The 17,542-nt window shown below is 44.4% G+C and overlaps 1 protein-coding gene across 1 annotated transcript in view; it reads left to right on the top strand.

The window, feature by feature from the left end:
- The window catches only part of LOC104524484 (oxysterol-binding protein-related protein 5), a 52,413-nt gene extending 35,071 nt beyond the window's left edge, over positions 1-17,342 (top strand). Inside the window, 12 exon segments of the mRNA XM_010167384.2 lie at positions 207-288; positions 911-1,009; positions 1,984-2,080; positions 3,009-3,107; positions 4,327-4,424; positions 6,462-6,551; positions 9,305-9,441; positions 12,123-12,308; positions 12,848-12,986; positions 14,139-14,256; positions 14,885-14,987; positions 16,009-17,342. Coding sequence (XP_010165686.1) covers positions 207-288; positions 911-1,009; positions 1,984-2,080; positions 3,009-3,107; positions 4,327-4,424; positions 6,462-6,551; positions 9,305-9,441; positions 12,123-12,308; positions 12,848-12,986; positions 14,139-14,256; positions 14,885-14,987; positions 16,009-16,144 — 1,384 coding nt within the window. The 3' untranslated portion in view covers positions 16,145-17,342.
- Positions 17,343-17,542: the final 200 nt, after the last annotated feature.

Raw genomic sequence — 17,542 nt, 5'->3', positions numbered from 1 at the left:
AAGAGGTGCCACTTTTTAAGAGTGTATATGTGTGTGTATGATGTACATTACTAAAAAAACCCCATTATTTCTGCTCACAGACACCATTTTCACTGGCAGCAGCACAGAAGTTACTCCCCTTTAGTACTTACAGGGGTATGAAATTAATGTGATGTGTGAGCAGTGTAAAGAGCATGCAAGAAAACATTTTGTGTTCTGTCCTGCAGAGCTGTCCTTGAAGATGATCCGTACAGTCGAATGAAGCAAGTTTTGAGGTGGTACCTGTCCGGCTTCTATAAGAAGCCAAAGGTAAAAGAATGCATGAAGTCAGGGTTGTAACAGGCACTGAAATCTTCTGCTATGGTTGTGTATTTCTTTATTGCCTTTCCTTCAACACTTTAGCTCTTCTATTGTTCAGAAGACTTTGACCATTACTTCTAAAATTGAAGCTGCCTTTGGTTTTGGAGCAGATATTGAGTGCAGAATAGTGCTGACCACCTTGGAGCTTTTGCACGGGACAGTTAGAAGGCAAAACTACTCATCAAGTAACATGTCCTTGAATTCAAGATTTTTCCCTTGGCTGAAAGCAGGTCTCCTTTCTCTTTTCAGGCCTGTTACTACCATAGTGCCACCTTTCCACACCAGTATGCATCTGCTGCATATAGTAGCAGAAATAATAAAGTTTTATCATCTTGTAAAACTTTGATCAAGCAGAAGATTAAGTTGGCAAGAATAGCAGATGAATCCATGGCTCAGATGAAAAGATTAGATTAGGAGGAATATATGTAACCAGTTATTTGGTTTTGATTCATGTGATTGACTCAGTTTAAAACATCAGGAAGAAAATTATTGTGTTGTTTTGTGGCCATCTCTGTGAAGTTGGATTGCAAATCTTCATTTTGATTCATTTTTTTATTGCTTTGCTTTTCAGGGAATAAAAAAGCCATACAACCCTATTCTGGGAGAGACATTTCGCTGCTGTTGGTTCCACCCTCAGACGAACAGTCACACATTTTACATCGCAGAACAGGTCAGTGATCTTATTTGGATGCTCAGGTGTTGCAAGGAGCAGCCTGCTTGCACCTCCATGCGTAGGAACACGCTCCACAAATCAGCCTGGGAGAGGAAGTTGGTGTTCTGTGTAAATAGCCAGAGTGGGACATGGGGTAAATTAGCCACTGATTGTTTTTCTCTTTAGATTTACAAAGATTACTGTGGGCTCTGACAGGCACTCAGGACTGTAAAAGCAAATATCCCATATACAGCATTAGCCTCTTCAATAAAGACTTTTCCCTGGGGTTCTGCCCTGCTCTTTTCTTATTGTTAATAAAACATTGTGGTGGTTTGTGTTGCCTCTGTCAAAAGGGGTATAAACCACATAACCAAATCCTACCTTCCTTTTTTTCCAAACTTTCTGTAAAGATTTTAATAGGAGTAAATTGAGGGCTTATCTCTGTGTCTTTGGGGATAAATGAAAGGCAGAGCTCACAAGTAAACTGGCCTGAGAAAATGTAGTTTGAGATTTATGGTGTTGATAAAGGGATCTGAGGACCATGTGGACTTTGGTACAGGGAATCCCTGTTTCAAATACTTTTTTTTTTTTCTATTTAGTCAAAGAATTTTTATTTTGTTTTATTTTATTTCAGACACTGAAATAAATAGCAAATAAATTGAATAACTGGAGGTTATTCAAATGCTACCAAAAAGTTCTGCACTGTCATTTATTGTGTTGAAAATCTGACAGTGTACCTGTTGACCTAAAGTGATCTCAGATGCACAAGGACAAGAAGATACAGGGTGTGGGAGAAAGTTTACATGTATAATTTTCTCGTATATAATGGTCTCTCATATAGTGTTCCCTCCTTTAACACTGAGGTCAATGGTTCGGATCGGGCTCTGAGGGCACTGCTCAGTCCTGTGGCCTCTGTCTTGCACTTTCCCTGGGTAACACCATGTGAGGCTGCAAAGACTGCTGTAGGTGACCTGGGCTTTTTGTTCTTCTAGGTGTCCCATCATCCGCCAGTGTCAGCTTTTCATGTCAGCAATAGGAAGGATGGGTTCTGCATTACTGGCAGCATTCTAGCGAGGTCCAAGTTTTATGGTAAGGCATTAAGCTTCGGCACCTTCCAGGTAACATCGTGGCATTGGTTTTGGTTTGTTTTTCAATCACTCCTGAGTGTGTTGAGGGTTAAGAACAAAGAAATTCTTAAGAGATCTACCACCAGGACACCCTAATTCCTTTCTGGGGCTCTCCTGGGTTTTCCATTTCCACCATTTCAGTGGGAGAGCACACTAATGTTAAAAAAAAAAAATAAAAAAAATCAGATACAAAAATGGAGAGCTTTAACAACCTGGTTTTCAGAAAGCAAAGGTTCAGGAGAATGTATGAGTAATTGGTTATGGGACTGCCTTGCATATGCTCAAGGATGAGTCATTGTAGCTGTCTGATCATCCAACTCACTTTTGCAGAAGAGTCTGTATAAATGTAACCATTTCTCTAGCTCCCAGATTTCTGAGAGTTGAGCTAGAGGTTCAGAACATTCTCGAACCTTCTAATGGCAATGGAGACAGCACAACTGCAGGCTCTGAAACAGTGTTGCTGTTTGAAATAGCTTCTTGTTTAGACAAACACCTCTTAAGTACTATCCTCTGGTAAACGTATTTGCTGAAACACTTGTAAATAGTCATTGCTGTCCTTCTGGCAATTTTATTTGTTATCTGGGATCATACACAATCAGAAAAGTTGTGAGAACAAACAAAAAAAAAGCACTGGAACTGCTTTCTGCATCCCACTAGTGATTTATTTAATGTACTGCCCTTTCTGCACAGGAGCTAAATGCCAGAGCAAATATGAGCCGTACTGTTGCCTGCCTCCAACAGTAAATGATTTGCAGAATCCTGAATTATCAGCATTTCACATCTCTTCTTTCATTAGTGACCTCTGAAAGTGTTTTTCTACGGTAGGATGAGTGACCAAGTATAACATGCAGTTTTTAAATTTATATGCATTTGATTTTTTAAAATTCTAGGTAACTCACTTTCTGCACTGTTGGATGGGAAGGCAAAACTTACGTTTCTAAGCAGGGGAGAAGATTATATCATTACTATGCCATATGCCCACTGTAAAGGTAAGTTATGACTGTTCAAATAGGAAGCAAACAGAAAGAATAACATAGTGGTATCTCACTAACTTTGCACTGGCTTTCTTCTTCCCTCTCGAATACCTGGCACCACAGGGACTGGTAATTCCAGGGAGCAGTTGCTCCACACGCGAGTCATAGCGCTCAGCAGAAGACTGGAAATCCCCGTTGATGTCTTTTTGACTTGTCTGTGCAGAGATGAGGACAGAATTAGACCCATCTAAGTTCATTTTAACACTATGTAGAAACAAAAAAAATACTGTGTACATGCACTGCAGATAAAGTGAAGATGGAAAGAATAAGAGTAAATTTCTGAGCTTCTGAGGATAAAAAGTTTTTCTGATGTTAACACTAAAATTGTTTAACGTATTTGCTGGCTTTTTGAGAACAAAGGAAATTCCTGACTTCTCTTCTGATTTCTTTGTTACTCTCATCATGATATTGCTCAGTGTATGAGCTGCCTCAGTGAGGCTGGTACCTGTTACTGTGTGCAAGTACAGAATTGGCTTTGCTCTGAGCTGAGTGTGCACTGATGCAGGGGATGGCTGCTGAGTTACTGCTGTAACTTTGCATTTCTCCTCAGGAAGCCGAGCACCGGTGACATTTCAACCACAGGGATAAAGTCACTGCTGCAGCAGTTCCATCCAGTTTGGGGTTTTGAATATATTTTTTTTTAATTTCAGCATGTTGACCTGTAAGTTAATATTTATGGAGGGTCTAGCTACCTGAAAACAGTAACTTCTGTAAACCACAGCCTCTGTGAACTATTCCTGTACATAAATGTTTCTCTCGTCAATTTTTCTTTTTCTGCAAATGACCTTTTCAGAAAATGGTAAACCTGTGTAAAAAAGAGTCCTCTGCATCCACCCTGTGAGAAGCAGCTGGGTCTGTTTAAGCACTGGCATAAGTGAAGTTCCTGGGCACAACTTCGTTTTTCCTTTCCCACTTTTGGCTTGCCACAGGTGCACTATCAGCACCTGTGAGTCAAGCTATTTCCTAGCTGGTGTAATAAATGGGCAATATGGACTCAGGGGAGGATTATTGACGCTTATAGGAAAGAGCCATTTCCTAAAAACTTTGGTTTCTGTCTTTTCTAAACTTAAAGCCAAGTATCAAATTTCCCAGCATGTCAGTGAGAGCCAGTTTGAGTTGAGAAAGCAGATCGCTTCCATTGGAGCCTCTTTTGATTCTCTTTTTTCCCTTTCAGGACTTTTATACGGTACCATGACAATGGAACTTGGAGGGAGAGTTACCATCGACTGTGAGAAAACTAACCACAGGGCAGAACTAGAATTCAAGCTAAAGGTAAGAGACATTGTGGCCCCCATTTTGAATGGGTCTCAGGCTTGTCCCTGTGTTCCAGGCAAGGTTTGACCACACACACCAGATCATTTATGTCCCAGCAATGTGTGCATGCACCACGGGGTGGCCTGCCCAGAGAGGAGGCATCATCCCACACTCTGTTTTCCCTACTGCAACTTGGATTTGAAGCCAGGAAGCCTGAGTTTCACATATGACTTGTTCACTGACAGCCAGCTGGCTACTAGCCAGACTCTGTTCTGAACGTTTGGCAGTGACACTGTGGATTCTGGACAGGAAGGTGCAGTTATTCTTGCTTGCAAAATACAGTGAGGTGTACAAGCTACTTTGAGGCAAGGGAGGATATGGATCTTCAGTGCAGCTCTCCAGTAGCCATCGCATACTCTTACCTTGCAAATACTACGATGAACTGTACCTTGTGTTTCACAAGGCTACAGGACCTTGCCTTGATGATGGGGTAAAAGCTCTTTTTCGGTCAGATAATTTAGAGTGGCCATCACACTGACAAGCTGCACTGTCACTGACTTGTTCATGTAGCAGTTCCCTCCCTTAGAAAGTCTGTTGAGTCAAATTTATGGTATGCAGATAAAATGGAGACATCTTTGAGCATTCCTGTAGTTATATTGTTAACATTTGAGAGGGAAAGTGATGACCCGTTACTTTTCTTGGACAGTTAACTTGCTTTTTAAGGAGCATCCATTTATTTTCTGTTTGACCAATTATTTCTTGCCTGGGCATAAAATGAAAGATGGAGAACTGAGAGCCTGCAGGACTTCAGAGTGGCAGCCTGAGCCAACATAAATGTGAGAGATTACTGGAGTTAGGGGAGTCTTTTGCAGACTGCTTTTTTCTGGGGGCAATAATAATTTTGTGTCTTTATTTGCCCTTACAAAGTGAACTGTTGCCCCGTGTACTTCCTTGACATTTACATACGTTTAAAGCTTCTTTCTATAGGCTTGACGTACCATGTTGAGGACAGGGAAGTATCTCCCTGACTTCGGTCAGTGTCATCTCAAACCTACAAACACTGCAGAGCTTAAAATGCAGACCCTTCTTTTCTGGCTTGAAAACAGTATGCTTTGTCCAAACAGGACTCAGAAAGGTCCCTGTAGCTTAATTACATGCTCTGCTTTGAATATTTCTTAGCCACCGTTTTTAGTAGAATTGTGAGTAAGGTAAAGCCCATAATTTCGTTATGAATTTGGGTCTGTACCAATTTGCTCTTGGATTGCATATGTTGATTCTGGAGATACTTGTGATTTCTTTTTCCATGGGTGTTGTGGGAAATGTGGGTTTATATTGTTATTTAGAAAAAAAAAAGTTCCTCTGCACAAATGTTACTGGAAAGTAGCTGCTAAAATGTCTGAAGAAATGTTGTGTGGTATGAATGGAAGAGCTGGTCACTCTATCACTGCTGTTTCCTGTGTTTGGCAGGCAGGAGGTGAGGGAAATTTTCCATTGTTCTGAGAATCTTTTCCTTGACTCTGGAAATTCCCTTTTTCTTTTTTTGTTTGCTGCTGACCAGAGCTTCTTCACGCTGGAGTCTTGACACAGATGCAGCCATCAGCAGTGCCATACTGCTGTTGCTGTCTTGTAAGCAGGAAAAGTCACCAACTGCATTAGTGCTGCTACTTGTCTTTGGACAAGGCTGCAAGAATAAGGGAGCAAACTGTGATGTGACTCGGGACAATGGGAAGGACTTGCCCACATACACTTATCCCAACGTCTAGCTGTCAAGAAGTGTATTTGCAATGAAGGCGAGGCCTTGCACTGCTGAATGTTAATGCACCTGAAGGCTTATCTCCCTTCCTGCAGCTCCTACAGGGATTCTGGTGTTGCAAACAAAAGGAGGAGGGCACAATGCTAGAGAGTCAAATGTTAGAATTCATTCTGCCATTCCCCAGGAAGAGTGGAAATCAAGCAGGTTGCACTTTCCTTCCCTCCTGCTGCATCACTGTGTTTGGCTCCCTTCCAGTTCTCACTAGACTGATCATATTTTCTATTTCATTTCTCCCCTGACAGCCCTTCTTTGGTGGCAGCGCGAGCATTAATCAAATAGCTGGGAAGATTAAATCAGGAGAAGAAGTGTTAGCAAGTCTCGATGGACACTGGGTAACGTACAATCACCGAAGCTGCTGACAGTTGAAGCGCGCGTGGCAGGAGGGCGTGTGGGAGGACTGGCAGCCCTTGGCAGGCTCTCTGTGTTGGAGTGGGGGCTGTGGAGGGCCCTGTCCTGCCTATTCCCATCATCCCTGGGGATCTCAGGGAGCTGAGCTTTCCGGGCCACGCTTCTCGAGGTCATTTACGCTTCGTAGTCCCACCCACGTGCAGTGTGAGTCACACCTGCACTCCCAGAGCCTGGGTCAAAGCCGGGAGCAGTGAGGAGGGTTTCCATCAAAGCTAGTGGCTCTGTATTTAGGGTCTCAGGCTGAGGGCAAGCACTGACGGCAGGAGACATAATGAGTCTTACATGTGATTGTGAAAATCATGAAGCTTCCTTTTGTCTTGTGGTTTTCAATACTTTCCCAGCTACAACAGTATCAGGGAAGAACTTCACGGGGTTTTAAACTCATCATTTTCACAGCAGACCTTTTTGTTTGAAGATGGTTGTTCCTCTGTGCATGAGGTGAAGGACAGAGACGTAGATTCTGTGAGGGTCTGTCTGTATGGGCAGCTCAGAACAGTCAGCAGAGCAGGCAGCACCTTCGCCACCCAGCATCCACAAGTGAATCACTCAAAGGCATCCTTAAGACAAAACTCCACAAGAATGAAGTTGCGTGGTGAAGGATGTAAATTAGAGCTTTGGTTGGGAACTCGTGGTAACCGAGGCAAAAGCAGTGAGCCCTGGCTTGGGGCTGGATGCTTAGCTATTTATCTCAGCTACATTTAGACATCTACCTCTTCATTACAGTTGACCTATGCTCCCTTTCCAGTCCATAGAAATTGTCACTTCTGAGACAAGATTTGTCTCATCCTAGAGTAGGAATTTAAAGGAGTCAGGTGGAATGTGCCTGCATAAAGCCGTTTCTATAGTGAGGTCCTAAGCACAGGACCTTTGGCACTGGACACCTCCTCTCAGGCATTCCTTTTTTTTCCATAAAAAGCTAATGACCATTTTGAAATTGGGAGATTTGCCCTCTCTAGGTGTATACAAGGAGATTTGCTCCCTGTGCCTGGGTAGATTTTCTGTTCTGAGCTCCCTTTCCTGCAGGACGAGCCTTGGCAATTGTGAGTCGTGCTTGGCTATGGAGTACCACGTCTGTGGTGGGTCCTGCAAGTGCCATCCGCGAGAGCCTGTAATCGAGAGGCTCCCCTGGGGCGCTGAGCCACATGGTTGCATGCTGCTCAGCTTCCAACCCTCTGTGTTTGGGTTCTATCAGCCTGAAAATAATTTATTCCTCCCTCACTCTTTGTGCTGGTTGTTTGTGGTGCACAAAATTAGAATGATGTATAAAAGAAGCTAAATGGTTTTGAAAGGGTGGCTCCATAAGCCGCCGTTTGGAGTTGCGTGCTGTGAATAGAGTAGCTGCTGTGCAGCGGTACGGACGTTGTTCTCCCTCCCCACTGAGAGTACTGGCCTGCTCTCCTGAGCTCTGCAGGCTTTTCTCTAGCACCGTCCGGTTTCCTGACAGAAACCCTCGCAGCTGAAAGGCTAATTCCCTGCCTCAGGACCTGAAAACCCACCTGACTAAAGAAGGAAAGCAAACCCCAAAGGTTCTCAGCCCAAGGATCAAAGGAGCACTGGGGGCTTGTGTCTGCGTCCCTTAGAGAGGCATGTAGTGATGTTTGATAGTGCCATGCACAGTTCGGGGGCTCTTGGAGACCTGAGATCTGTCCTGGAACTGGCACCTCAGGACATGGCAGGAGGAGTCCTGAGGGAGAACTTTGAGAAGGGATAAGAGTCCCTCAGGGCTGAAGGAGTTTCACAGCTGAAGATGTGGGAAGGGGACTTTGAGACATGCAGCAAGGGACCATGCAGAGGAAGAAATGCAGCAGTTGGGACCCAAAGAAATTCGGCAGCGACAGGCAAAGCCAGTAGCCATGACCTGAATAAGGTTTGCATCATGCTCATACCACGTCCAGGCAGCTGAATGGCACCAGTGCACGTGCTGTTCAGCAGCTGTAATCGTCTGATTCATTCCCCTTGCAGTCAGTGTCGTCCTGTTCACTGTCCGCTCTGTAAACCACCCTGTCTGGCTCCGTGGCGTTGCTGCATCCATGAGCAGGGCTGGGGAGCAGCTTAGTCGAGCAGGGACACGGCAATATTGTCCAGCCAGCCTCAGATCAGAGAAGTGCTGCTTAATAGTCGGTTAAATTGGCAAGGAATAAGGATGAAAGATGCCTGGCATTTTGAAGTGCTAAATGAAATTCGGGAGCAATGATCTGACAAAGAAGGAAAAGAGAGAGAGTATCTCAGCTTTAGTTCTCCTTTCCAGAGAGGCTGGTGTTTCAGTAGGGTCTGTGTGAGATTTCAGCAGTGAGGAACAGAAGAAAGACTGAAAAAGTTGCTGGGGATCTGGTTTATATGTGGTGGGTGGTAGCTGGGAGGAACAGCTAGGAAAGAGGAGCATCTTAGGGTTTCTGTGGGTACCCGTGTCTGGGGACAAGACTGCAAAAGGGAGCAGGTCCCTTTCTAATTCTTCTCTGGTTGATTCAGCCAGTGTTTCAGGGAATGCCTCACCGCTTTCATTTTAGAAACTGACAGGAAGTGTTCAGTGAGATTTATTGGGGTAGCAGAGGAAAAAAGCCTTCTAACCAAGCCCTACCTCTGATCATGAGCCAGAAGCAGCTTCCATTCGTCAAGATTGTTTTCTGCCTTGTGCTTCTGATTGTCATTAAACTTTTCACTTAATTTTCCTTCTCAGGATGGAGAAGTGCATATAAATGAGTTGAAAAATGGGAACTCGGAAATGTTCTGGAACCCGACCAGTGAAGTACGAAGGCAGAGACTGAAGCGCCACATCGTGCTGTTTGAGGAGCAGACGGACTTTGAGTCGGAGAGGTACGGGGCCCTGGAAACATCTCACTGCTGCTTCCCTTCTCCGATCAGAAGGCTCCAATCCCTCAGCACAGTCCTGGAAAGGCAGTGACCTGCTTTGCCTGCACATATTACCCAGCCATTTACCTGGTTTTTTTCCAGTCTATTAACTCTGGAGTATTTCCGTGAAGGAGAGCTCTGAAATAACCAGGGTGCTGGGCGGAGAAATGGTGGAGGCTACATTTTATCTGTTAAAATAACAGCTCTCCCTGAACTCCAGGGATCACAGAGTCTCTGTAACTGCTGGAAGATTTTGTAGAAGGGCAAGATGTCAATCAGAGGTCGGATGTCTTGTTAAGAAGGGTTGTTTCAACCACAGGCTCTTCAACTAGATGCAGGAGTCATGTGGAAAGGCCTGGTATGAGCAGAGCAGTAATTTGAACCACATAACAGGATTTTATGAGAGAACGTAATTAAACAGATGTTGAACCCTGTCTCACAATCTCAGCTGAGATCTCCAGTGAAATCTGCACCAGTTTTTTAAGGGTAATCGAGATCACCTAAAAATAGGGTCCTGGCACATGACTTAGGAAATAGAAGGAGTGACTACCTGATGCAATGAGCATTCCTGAGCCAGTTCTTGAGCAAGAACAGCTAGAGCAACATCATGTGGTGCTGGCTTCAGACCAGCTAGTCATGCCTCCTCACCAACTTGGTTAACCAGTACCAGATAACATGCCGAGCCAGTACCTGCAGTTTGCTGCCTGACTCTGCATTACATTGGCCACTTCCCTGTGAGCATCTCATTCTGGAGTTACATCACATCCATCCCCTTTTTATGGGTAAAGAAAGAGATTGCAAGAAAATAAAAACACATACACATTTAGTTTGTTCTGGACAGCAGTGGGCGTTACGGGCAATGAAGTCTGTATTTGTAACTTACAGTCATGCAGTTGCTGCTGTCTCAGAACCAAGCAGACTGCAGCACAATTCTCTATTAATCTGCTGGAAAAGATTCTTTTAAAGGAGAAGAGAAATTTTGGTCTTGCAGACAAAGAATCTCCATTTCTCTGTTTACCAGGGTACGGCCAGAGCTGACTCCCTTTGCTGCATCAGAGATTAATAACGATACATGCATCCAGGGGAAGGAGGTGCAAGGAAAGATCCTAGAGATCCCTAACAGACATTCCACTCAGCTCCTTATTATGCTGACAGTTGCATGAATAAATTACCATCAAATCCAGGTTGTATTCTGCCTCAATTGCTTAGTCTTTCCTGCAGCGCTGGAAAATCATCTGTTTTCACAGATGCTGGAGAATCTCTGAAGCTCATACCATTATGCAGCTCACCATGGAGGGTCTCATTGTCTGACACATGCAGCTCTTGATGGAATAATTTGCCCTTGTCAAACAATTTTGTGTGTCCCTCTGAAGTTCTTAGAATTAGAGGACTTGCTCTTTACACCACCACATTCCTTAGGACTGACTTTTACGCCACCGCAGTGTTTTCTCTGGCCGTTATTTTCAGTCCTCCCTCCCCCACCTCCATCACTTTGAGTTTGAATTGGGTTTCCTTCCTTTGTTTCAGGCTGAAAGGATTCATACACAGGAAAATGGGAGTGACGTGTCAAAAAGGACAGGAAAATGTTCCTCTGCCTTCAGTTCATTATCTAAGAGGCTGCTTTTTTGGAAGTGTTGTGTAAATGTATGGTGATAGAAATATAATGAAAGCATCAGTATCCCTTTTAAATTAAAAGCTTCACAGCAATCTCCAAATTAAATGCAGTAATGTATTCATCCTCTAAATGGAGGAGTGGTGTTTTGTGGAGCTGGGAATACTGGAACAGCCTGGATCTCCAGTGCCTATTCTAATCTCTAAACCACCCAGTAATGTTTTGGGAGGACTAGGTGCTAATCTCAGAAGTATTTCCAATCTGAAATGGAGATTAGAGTGCTCTGATTAGAGGAACTGTGGAGAGGCCTATCACAGCTTGGCTATAGTAAAAAAAAAAAAGATAATGACTTTTCTCTTGTAAAAGGCAGATCCTCTGCTCCGGGCAGAGGCTCAGTGAGACATCATATGACAGATCACGTATTTTTTGGCAGCTGAAAACAAGTGCGAGTGAAAGCCTGTGTTCATGCTTGCACTTTGTGAGCACAAGTACCTGTCCGTTTCTTGAGGACTGAACCAGCTTCCTACAGATCTGGTTGCTAACCCTATAGCTGAGTACAGCATTGCATGTGCAGCTGCAAGCCTTGCACAGGAATCCATTTTCCAGTGCTTCTAAACTTTAAATAGAAAGCTTTTGTTTCAGGGATAGATATTATCACAAAGGCTTCTAAACATAAATGACTGAAAGGGTGAGGAAGATAACAGATTCTCCATTATACATCAGTCGCCCCTGAAGAGGCCACTGACCTCAGAGAATTGAGCATAACTATCTTATAACTCACACAGACAGCACTGAAGATTTTAATGAATATTGTAGGCTCCCCTGTTCTTCGGTAGATCATTGTGTACAGCATTCAGTGTTGCCATTCTCATAATGTTCCTTTAATTTACAAGCCAAAACTGAGGCTGAGCAATCCTGTTACAGTTCCTCTGGAGTATCAATAGACCGGGAAAGTGTCTGCTCTAAGGTTCCAGCTGGCAAAATGCAGTGTTGGTTTTAAGGTGTTTTAACTTCCTTCCCTGTTTATTTCTAGGCTTTGGCAGCACGTTACCAGTGCAATAAACAAAGGCGATCAACACAAGGCAACACAGGAAAAATTTGTGCTGGAAGAGGAGCAGAGGAATGCTGCCCGAGAGCGGAGAGAGAACGGCACAGACTGGAAACCACTGCTCTTCCAGCACGATGCCACCACTAACGAATGGCGCTACAAATACGAGGAGTGAGTGGTGGGCTTGGGGGCCACGAACAGACCTTGCTGTTTGAGTCCCCAGGGATGCAAGCAAGGTTACAGACCTGTAATTCAGGTCCTGCCGTTCCCCACACTATGCCCTGGCCTTGCTCTTTCTGAGCAACGTGTCATTGTTAGGATGCATATTCCTGATACTAGTTGGGAATAGCTGGAGGTGAGGGCTTGGCCATGGAACATCTGCTGTGCCATTGGTACAAGTCCCTGTTGCTGCAATCAAGTGTGGAATCATTTAGCAGAGATTTTCTGCAGTGTGTGAGCAGAGCTGACAACTGTGCTCTCCTCCCCTGGAGAGAAGGGTGAAGCCTCTGGAGACAGAACCCCCCTCATTTATTGCTGGGAACTGGGGAGGTAGAGGGAAGAACCTGTTACTCTTCACGCTGCATCTGCAGGAACTCTGGTTACTGTCAGGGATAACACCTGCCCTTACGCACGTGGAATTAGTGTGTTGCTCTTAACACGCCTGGTGTGGGGTTCTTGCTTTTCTGATGTTTTTCCTTTGGTCTCAAAAGCTTAAGACCTTGGGATCCTTTGAACGACATTGCCCAATTTGAGAAGAATGGGATACTTCAGACCATGGAAAGACACTTATCCACGAGGATGTCAAACCACAAAACGACATGCATAAACAACCAGATTACACGGCACAAGGTAAAAAGCCTGTTCTGGGGAATATCATATTCTTTACAATTGTTTAGATATTTAGCCCTTTTCTGCAGCATTTTAATGTGAGCACAGCTTAGGCTGAAAGGTTTGTTCTGGGTAAATATAGCTTACAGCTCTAGGCCTGCAATGTTGTACCGTCATGAACTCAAATAATTATAATTCTTCATTGACATATCCTATCCACTCTGGCATTTTTCTTCCACCCAGTGTTAGTGACAGTGACTCTTATACTGTGTTTTGCCTGAGCAGAACTTCACTGCTCAGTGTTTCCAAAGCAGAAAACTTCCCATAGTGAGGATGTGAGCAAGGTTTTGGAGTACACAACTGAGATCCTGCAACTTCAACTTCAGTCTTTGCCATCTGCCTTTATCACTTACTTCCTCTTAGACAAGACAAGAAACCTCTCTCCATCCTTCCCCTTAAACAGGGATGATCTTTTTTTCATTGCATTCATCTTCGAACTAAGACATCATTCATAAAACGCCATGTAAATGTAGAACTGTTGAACTAGCTAGATATAACCCATATCACACTGAGGAACTCCTGCCTTACTGTCAACATAGACTTTTCTTTCATAATACCCAAATCTGAATGTCTCTGAAACAGTGGGAAAGTTGAAGTTCATCACTGCTTTTCACACTCTCCAGTGAGACATGTTTGAAACAGTGGGTTTGGTTTGCCCATTCAGGAGGCAGGGAGAAACTTTCCAAAGTGCATCAAGAAATTGGGTATAGAAGTTCTCTGATGTTTACATCTTTCAGGCACCTTCTGAAAAATCTTCCCCGGGAAATTTTGTTCTAAATTTTCTTCTTTTCATCCTTTTTGCTTCTCTATCTAGTTGGTGGGTACACAACTGAGCAGAAGAACTATAAAACTGATCACTAGTATTTGTCAGTTAAAGCTACAACAGCAATAATTTGGATGGGAGTCTTAAGGTTGTTATCATTTGAGGAAATGCTTCTGTACGGAGCATGTGTGTAATATCCTTAAGTCGCTGCCAGGAGTCGCTGAGAAAGTAATGAAACTTTGCAATCTCACAGATATTCCCCACCACCCTGAATTATTTTGCTTAAAGCCAAACACAAGAGTCTTCAATTTGACAGTGACTGAGTCTCCCTTAATCCCTGTTTTATCCAGAGGTCTGCCAAAGACTGCAGGCGCCGCAAAACCAGTGATCAGCCGTCCAACCACAGCCAGAACACAGAGAGCAGCTGTTCAACGCCAGAGTCGGTGCAGGAGCTCTCAGATGATGATGGCAAGTATTCGGGAATCACTGGGTCAGGCGTTAATGTTCTTCCCTCCGTACCTTATTCCTTGAGCCAGCCCTAGGACATTTCCTAGCCCAGTTAATGCCATGAGCCCACAGCCCACAGCCAAACACACAGAATGTTCTGCTTTTCTGTTGTCTGCACCTACTTCTACTTCCCTTTCTGCCTTGCACTATCCGTGCCAACAAGGGCTGCCCAATTACTGGCACAAACATGCTGGAAAACTACCCTGATATTCCAGTCAACAGACAGAAAACAGGCTTGGTTTTTCTTATTCCCTGTTCTCAGCCTTTGTTGGGAGTGACACTGAATGTTTTAGAAATGGGGCAGGTGTGAGCACTCCATTCGCCTCCCCTCAGCTGGGGAGGATGCTGCAAGAATTGTTTCCTGAGAGGCGAGAAGGAGCCCCAGGCCAGTGTCACAGGACCTGTGTCTTTGGGGTGGAGGATTCTGTCCTCTGTTTCCTTCTCCCCATGTTTCCCCGTGAGAGTGTCCTCCCTGGCTGTGACAACTTGATCGCAGCCAGCTGCTTGCTGGGTGAGCCTGGTTTGTGTTTCATCACCACCACCAGAGATGGTGGTGCAAAACATAACATCCTTCAATACTTTGCTGCAGGGTTTGAAAGCCTGTGCGCTCAGTGCGGGAAAGAAATGAATCACCTGAAGGAAATTCATTCAGCCGTCTTATCCCTACAGAGAGCCCAGCAGGACATACACAGGTAAGCGTTTTCTCTCATCACATCAATGATCTTAATGGGCTAAAAATAACCAGTGGCATTTAACTCCTCCGCTGCGGCCTTTGGAGCCTCCTTATCAGCTGCAGGGGGTGCAGTTAATAGGTAACCTGTTAACACACCCGAACGGCAAAGCCACACCCTACTTGAAACAGTTAGGAAATCTCTTTCTCTTGAAACTCTCTTTATGAGGCAAAAAGCATCACCTGAACATGTTGAGCGTCTCTGGGCACTCATAACTGCAAGACAGCTGCAGAGTTGGGAAGGGCTGGGTCTTGGCTATATATAAATCCCTGCTAGGCATGAAGGGGTGGGGTGGTTTCTCCTCTTGTTGAGTATGTTATGAATTTGCTCAGTTTGCTGCAGAGATTCAAGTGTGTGGTCTGAAAACTGGGTTCTGTGAGTGAGAAGCACTAAATTCCTGCTTTTTGTATAAATGGCTAGTTGCTGTCTGAGGGAAGCAGTGAGCACACCTGCTTAATCTTCTGCTGGTGAAGGGCTTTGACAGGCAGACTCTGTGGGGAGGGCAGGGGAGGTATTAACTGCTACATGTGCTCCAGGGAGCCCTGCGGATTCCCCTCTGCGTGAGGAGTATTGTGCAGCCCTCCTGAGGCTTCAGTGGGGCAGGATCACACAAGGCCCACCGTTTCTGGATGCTGGAGCCATCGGTGACACAATTTTAGCTCTTCTCTGCTGCTCTTGGGGATGTTCTTGTATTTGGGAAAGTTAGGGCATAGGTTTGTGAGTTGGTGCTGGATGGAGATTTCCTGGGGTTTGTGCCCTTACACCTGATATCCAGCATGCTCTGCCTGATCCAGCAGCAGCCAGGAGTACTTACCTTCCTGTTAAAAGAGGAGAGGTGAAGTCTTTGGGCACAGTGCTGTACCCATGGGGCTGTCTCTGAAGCACAGGGATCCTGCCCGGTGTGGAAGCTCTGGGTAGGTGCCCATGTGTGAAGGCACACCTCCCTCTGACACACAAATAAACCTGCTGCTTTCTTTTCCAGAAACCTCAGTGCTCTGAACAAAAAGTCCTTCCACAGGAAGGTCTCTTCTGAAAGCTTCCTCCTGGACTCTCGCTGTTGGTTTCTCCTCTGCATCTTTCTTTCGTGTCAACTATTCATTAATTATGTCTTCAAATAAAATCACTACGTTTGGCAGCAATAATGATTACTGGCTGCAGAAGGGGGGCCACTCGCGCAAGGAGCCCAGCGAGGCACCAAAGCACTTTAGAACCAACACGGCAGAGGTGGAAGAAAGTTGGAAGATGAGGTTAAAAAGGGACCTAGGAACCTGCAAAACTTTGTTCCTGAAGATTATGTCATTTTTGCCTTTTACATGTACATCTTCAAGGACCTCTTAACCTGTATGGGCCTTAATGCTGAAGCCAAATGTAGCTTTAATTGTGCAATTTGTTTTCTATGTCGTGTCATTTTCTGATGCAATTAATAATTACCCAGCAGTGTTGGTACCCCCCAAAATGGTAAACACCCCAGCATTTTGGAAAGGTCACACCAGCCTGGTTCATAGCTCTACAAGTGAGGGAGTGCACTTGGGGAACTGTAACGAACTGATGTCCACGGTGCTTGTCCGGCTGCCTTTAATTATGGGAGGGAGCACACTTAGTCCAAAAAAAATCCACCCCCGGGATATTAAGTCATGGTCTGTTTTGTCAGCACACACAGAATGGGACCTCAGGATGTGTTTTATTTTCCATTCCACAGGAACTGTAAATATGCACAATTTCCTAGAGCCGTTCCTCTTTAGGAAATAGGAAGCATTCAGTGAAAGCTCCTCGTTTGGTTACGGAGCTGAGTGGTGTCCTGGACCAGGCTCATCGAGTGTAACGTTGGACACGCCTGTTCCTAAAACCTGGTCACTTATTATTGTTATTATTTGCTATATGGCTGTTTTATAATATCACACACTAGCATTGTAGAAAGGAATCCACTGCCCCAGGATAGGTGAGAAGGAGGGGAGCAATATAGGTGTACGTGTGTTCGGTCGTAGGCACATTTATTGTCAAGGGTCAGGAAGGAGGAAGGGTTTTGCCACTGCATTGTTCAACTCTGTTAATAGTCTTCCTATTTTACACCATTTTTTAAAGATTTGCAATATTTTCTGTAGACTGCGGACAATACTAAGCCTTTCTTTTTCTGGCCTGAAGTAGTTCCAAGTGGTAAGTACTGCTATATATACAGCCTTAAAATACTTAGTGGTGGTGCCAGTCTGGGCTATCTTTCAATGTAAATGTTTCCAAATTTTTAAGTACATTCCTCGTCATATTCCCCAGTTAGGGGACCTGTTTGTGCTTGATATGTTGAAATAAAACTCCACACAACTTTCAGTAGCAGTCTATCTGAGAAATTATTTGTGTGTTTGAATTCAGTTTTGTGTTTTATAGCATAGGTGTGTCCCGTTTTCCCTAGTATAGAGTTAAACCCACCACAATAAATAAACAACTCTTAGGCCGACTTTTGAGAGGAAAAGGTACAGGAAAAGGCCTTCAGAATCTCAGACATAGGCCATGAGTTAGCACAG

The sequence above is a fragment of the Antrostomus carolinensis genome, unplaced genomic scaffold (genome assembly GCF_000700745.2).
Source record: "Antrostomus carolinensis isolate BGI_N321 unplaced genomic scaffold, ASM70074v2 scaffold38504, whole genome shotgun sequence".
In the NCBI taxonomy this organism is placed as follows: Eukaryota; Metazoa; Chordata; class Aves; order Caprimulgiformes; family Caprimulgidae; genus Antrostomus; species Antrostomus carolinensis.
This window is presented reverse-complemented; position numbering and strand designations above follow the sequence as displayed.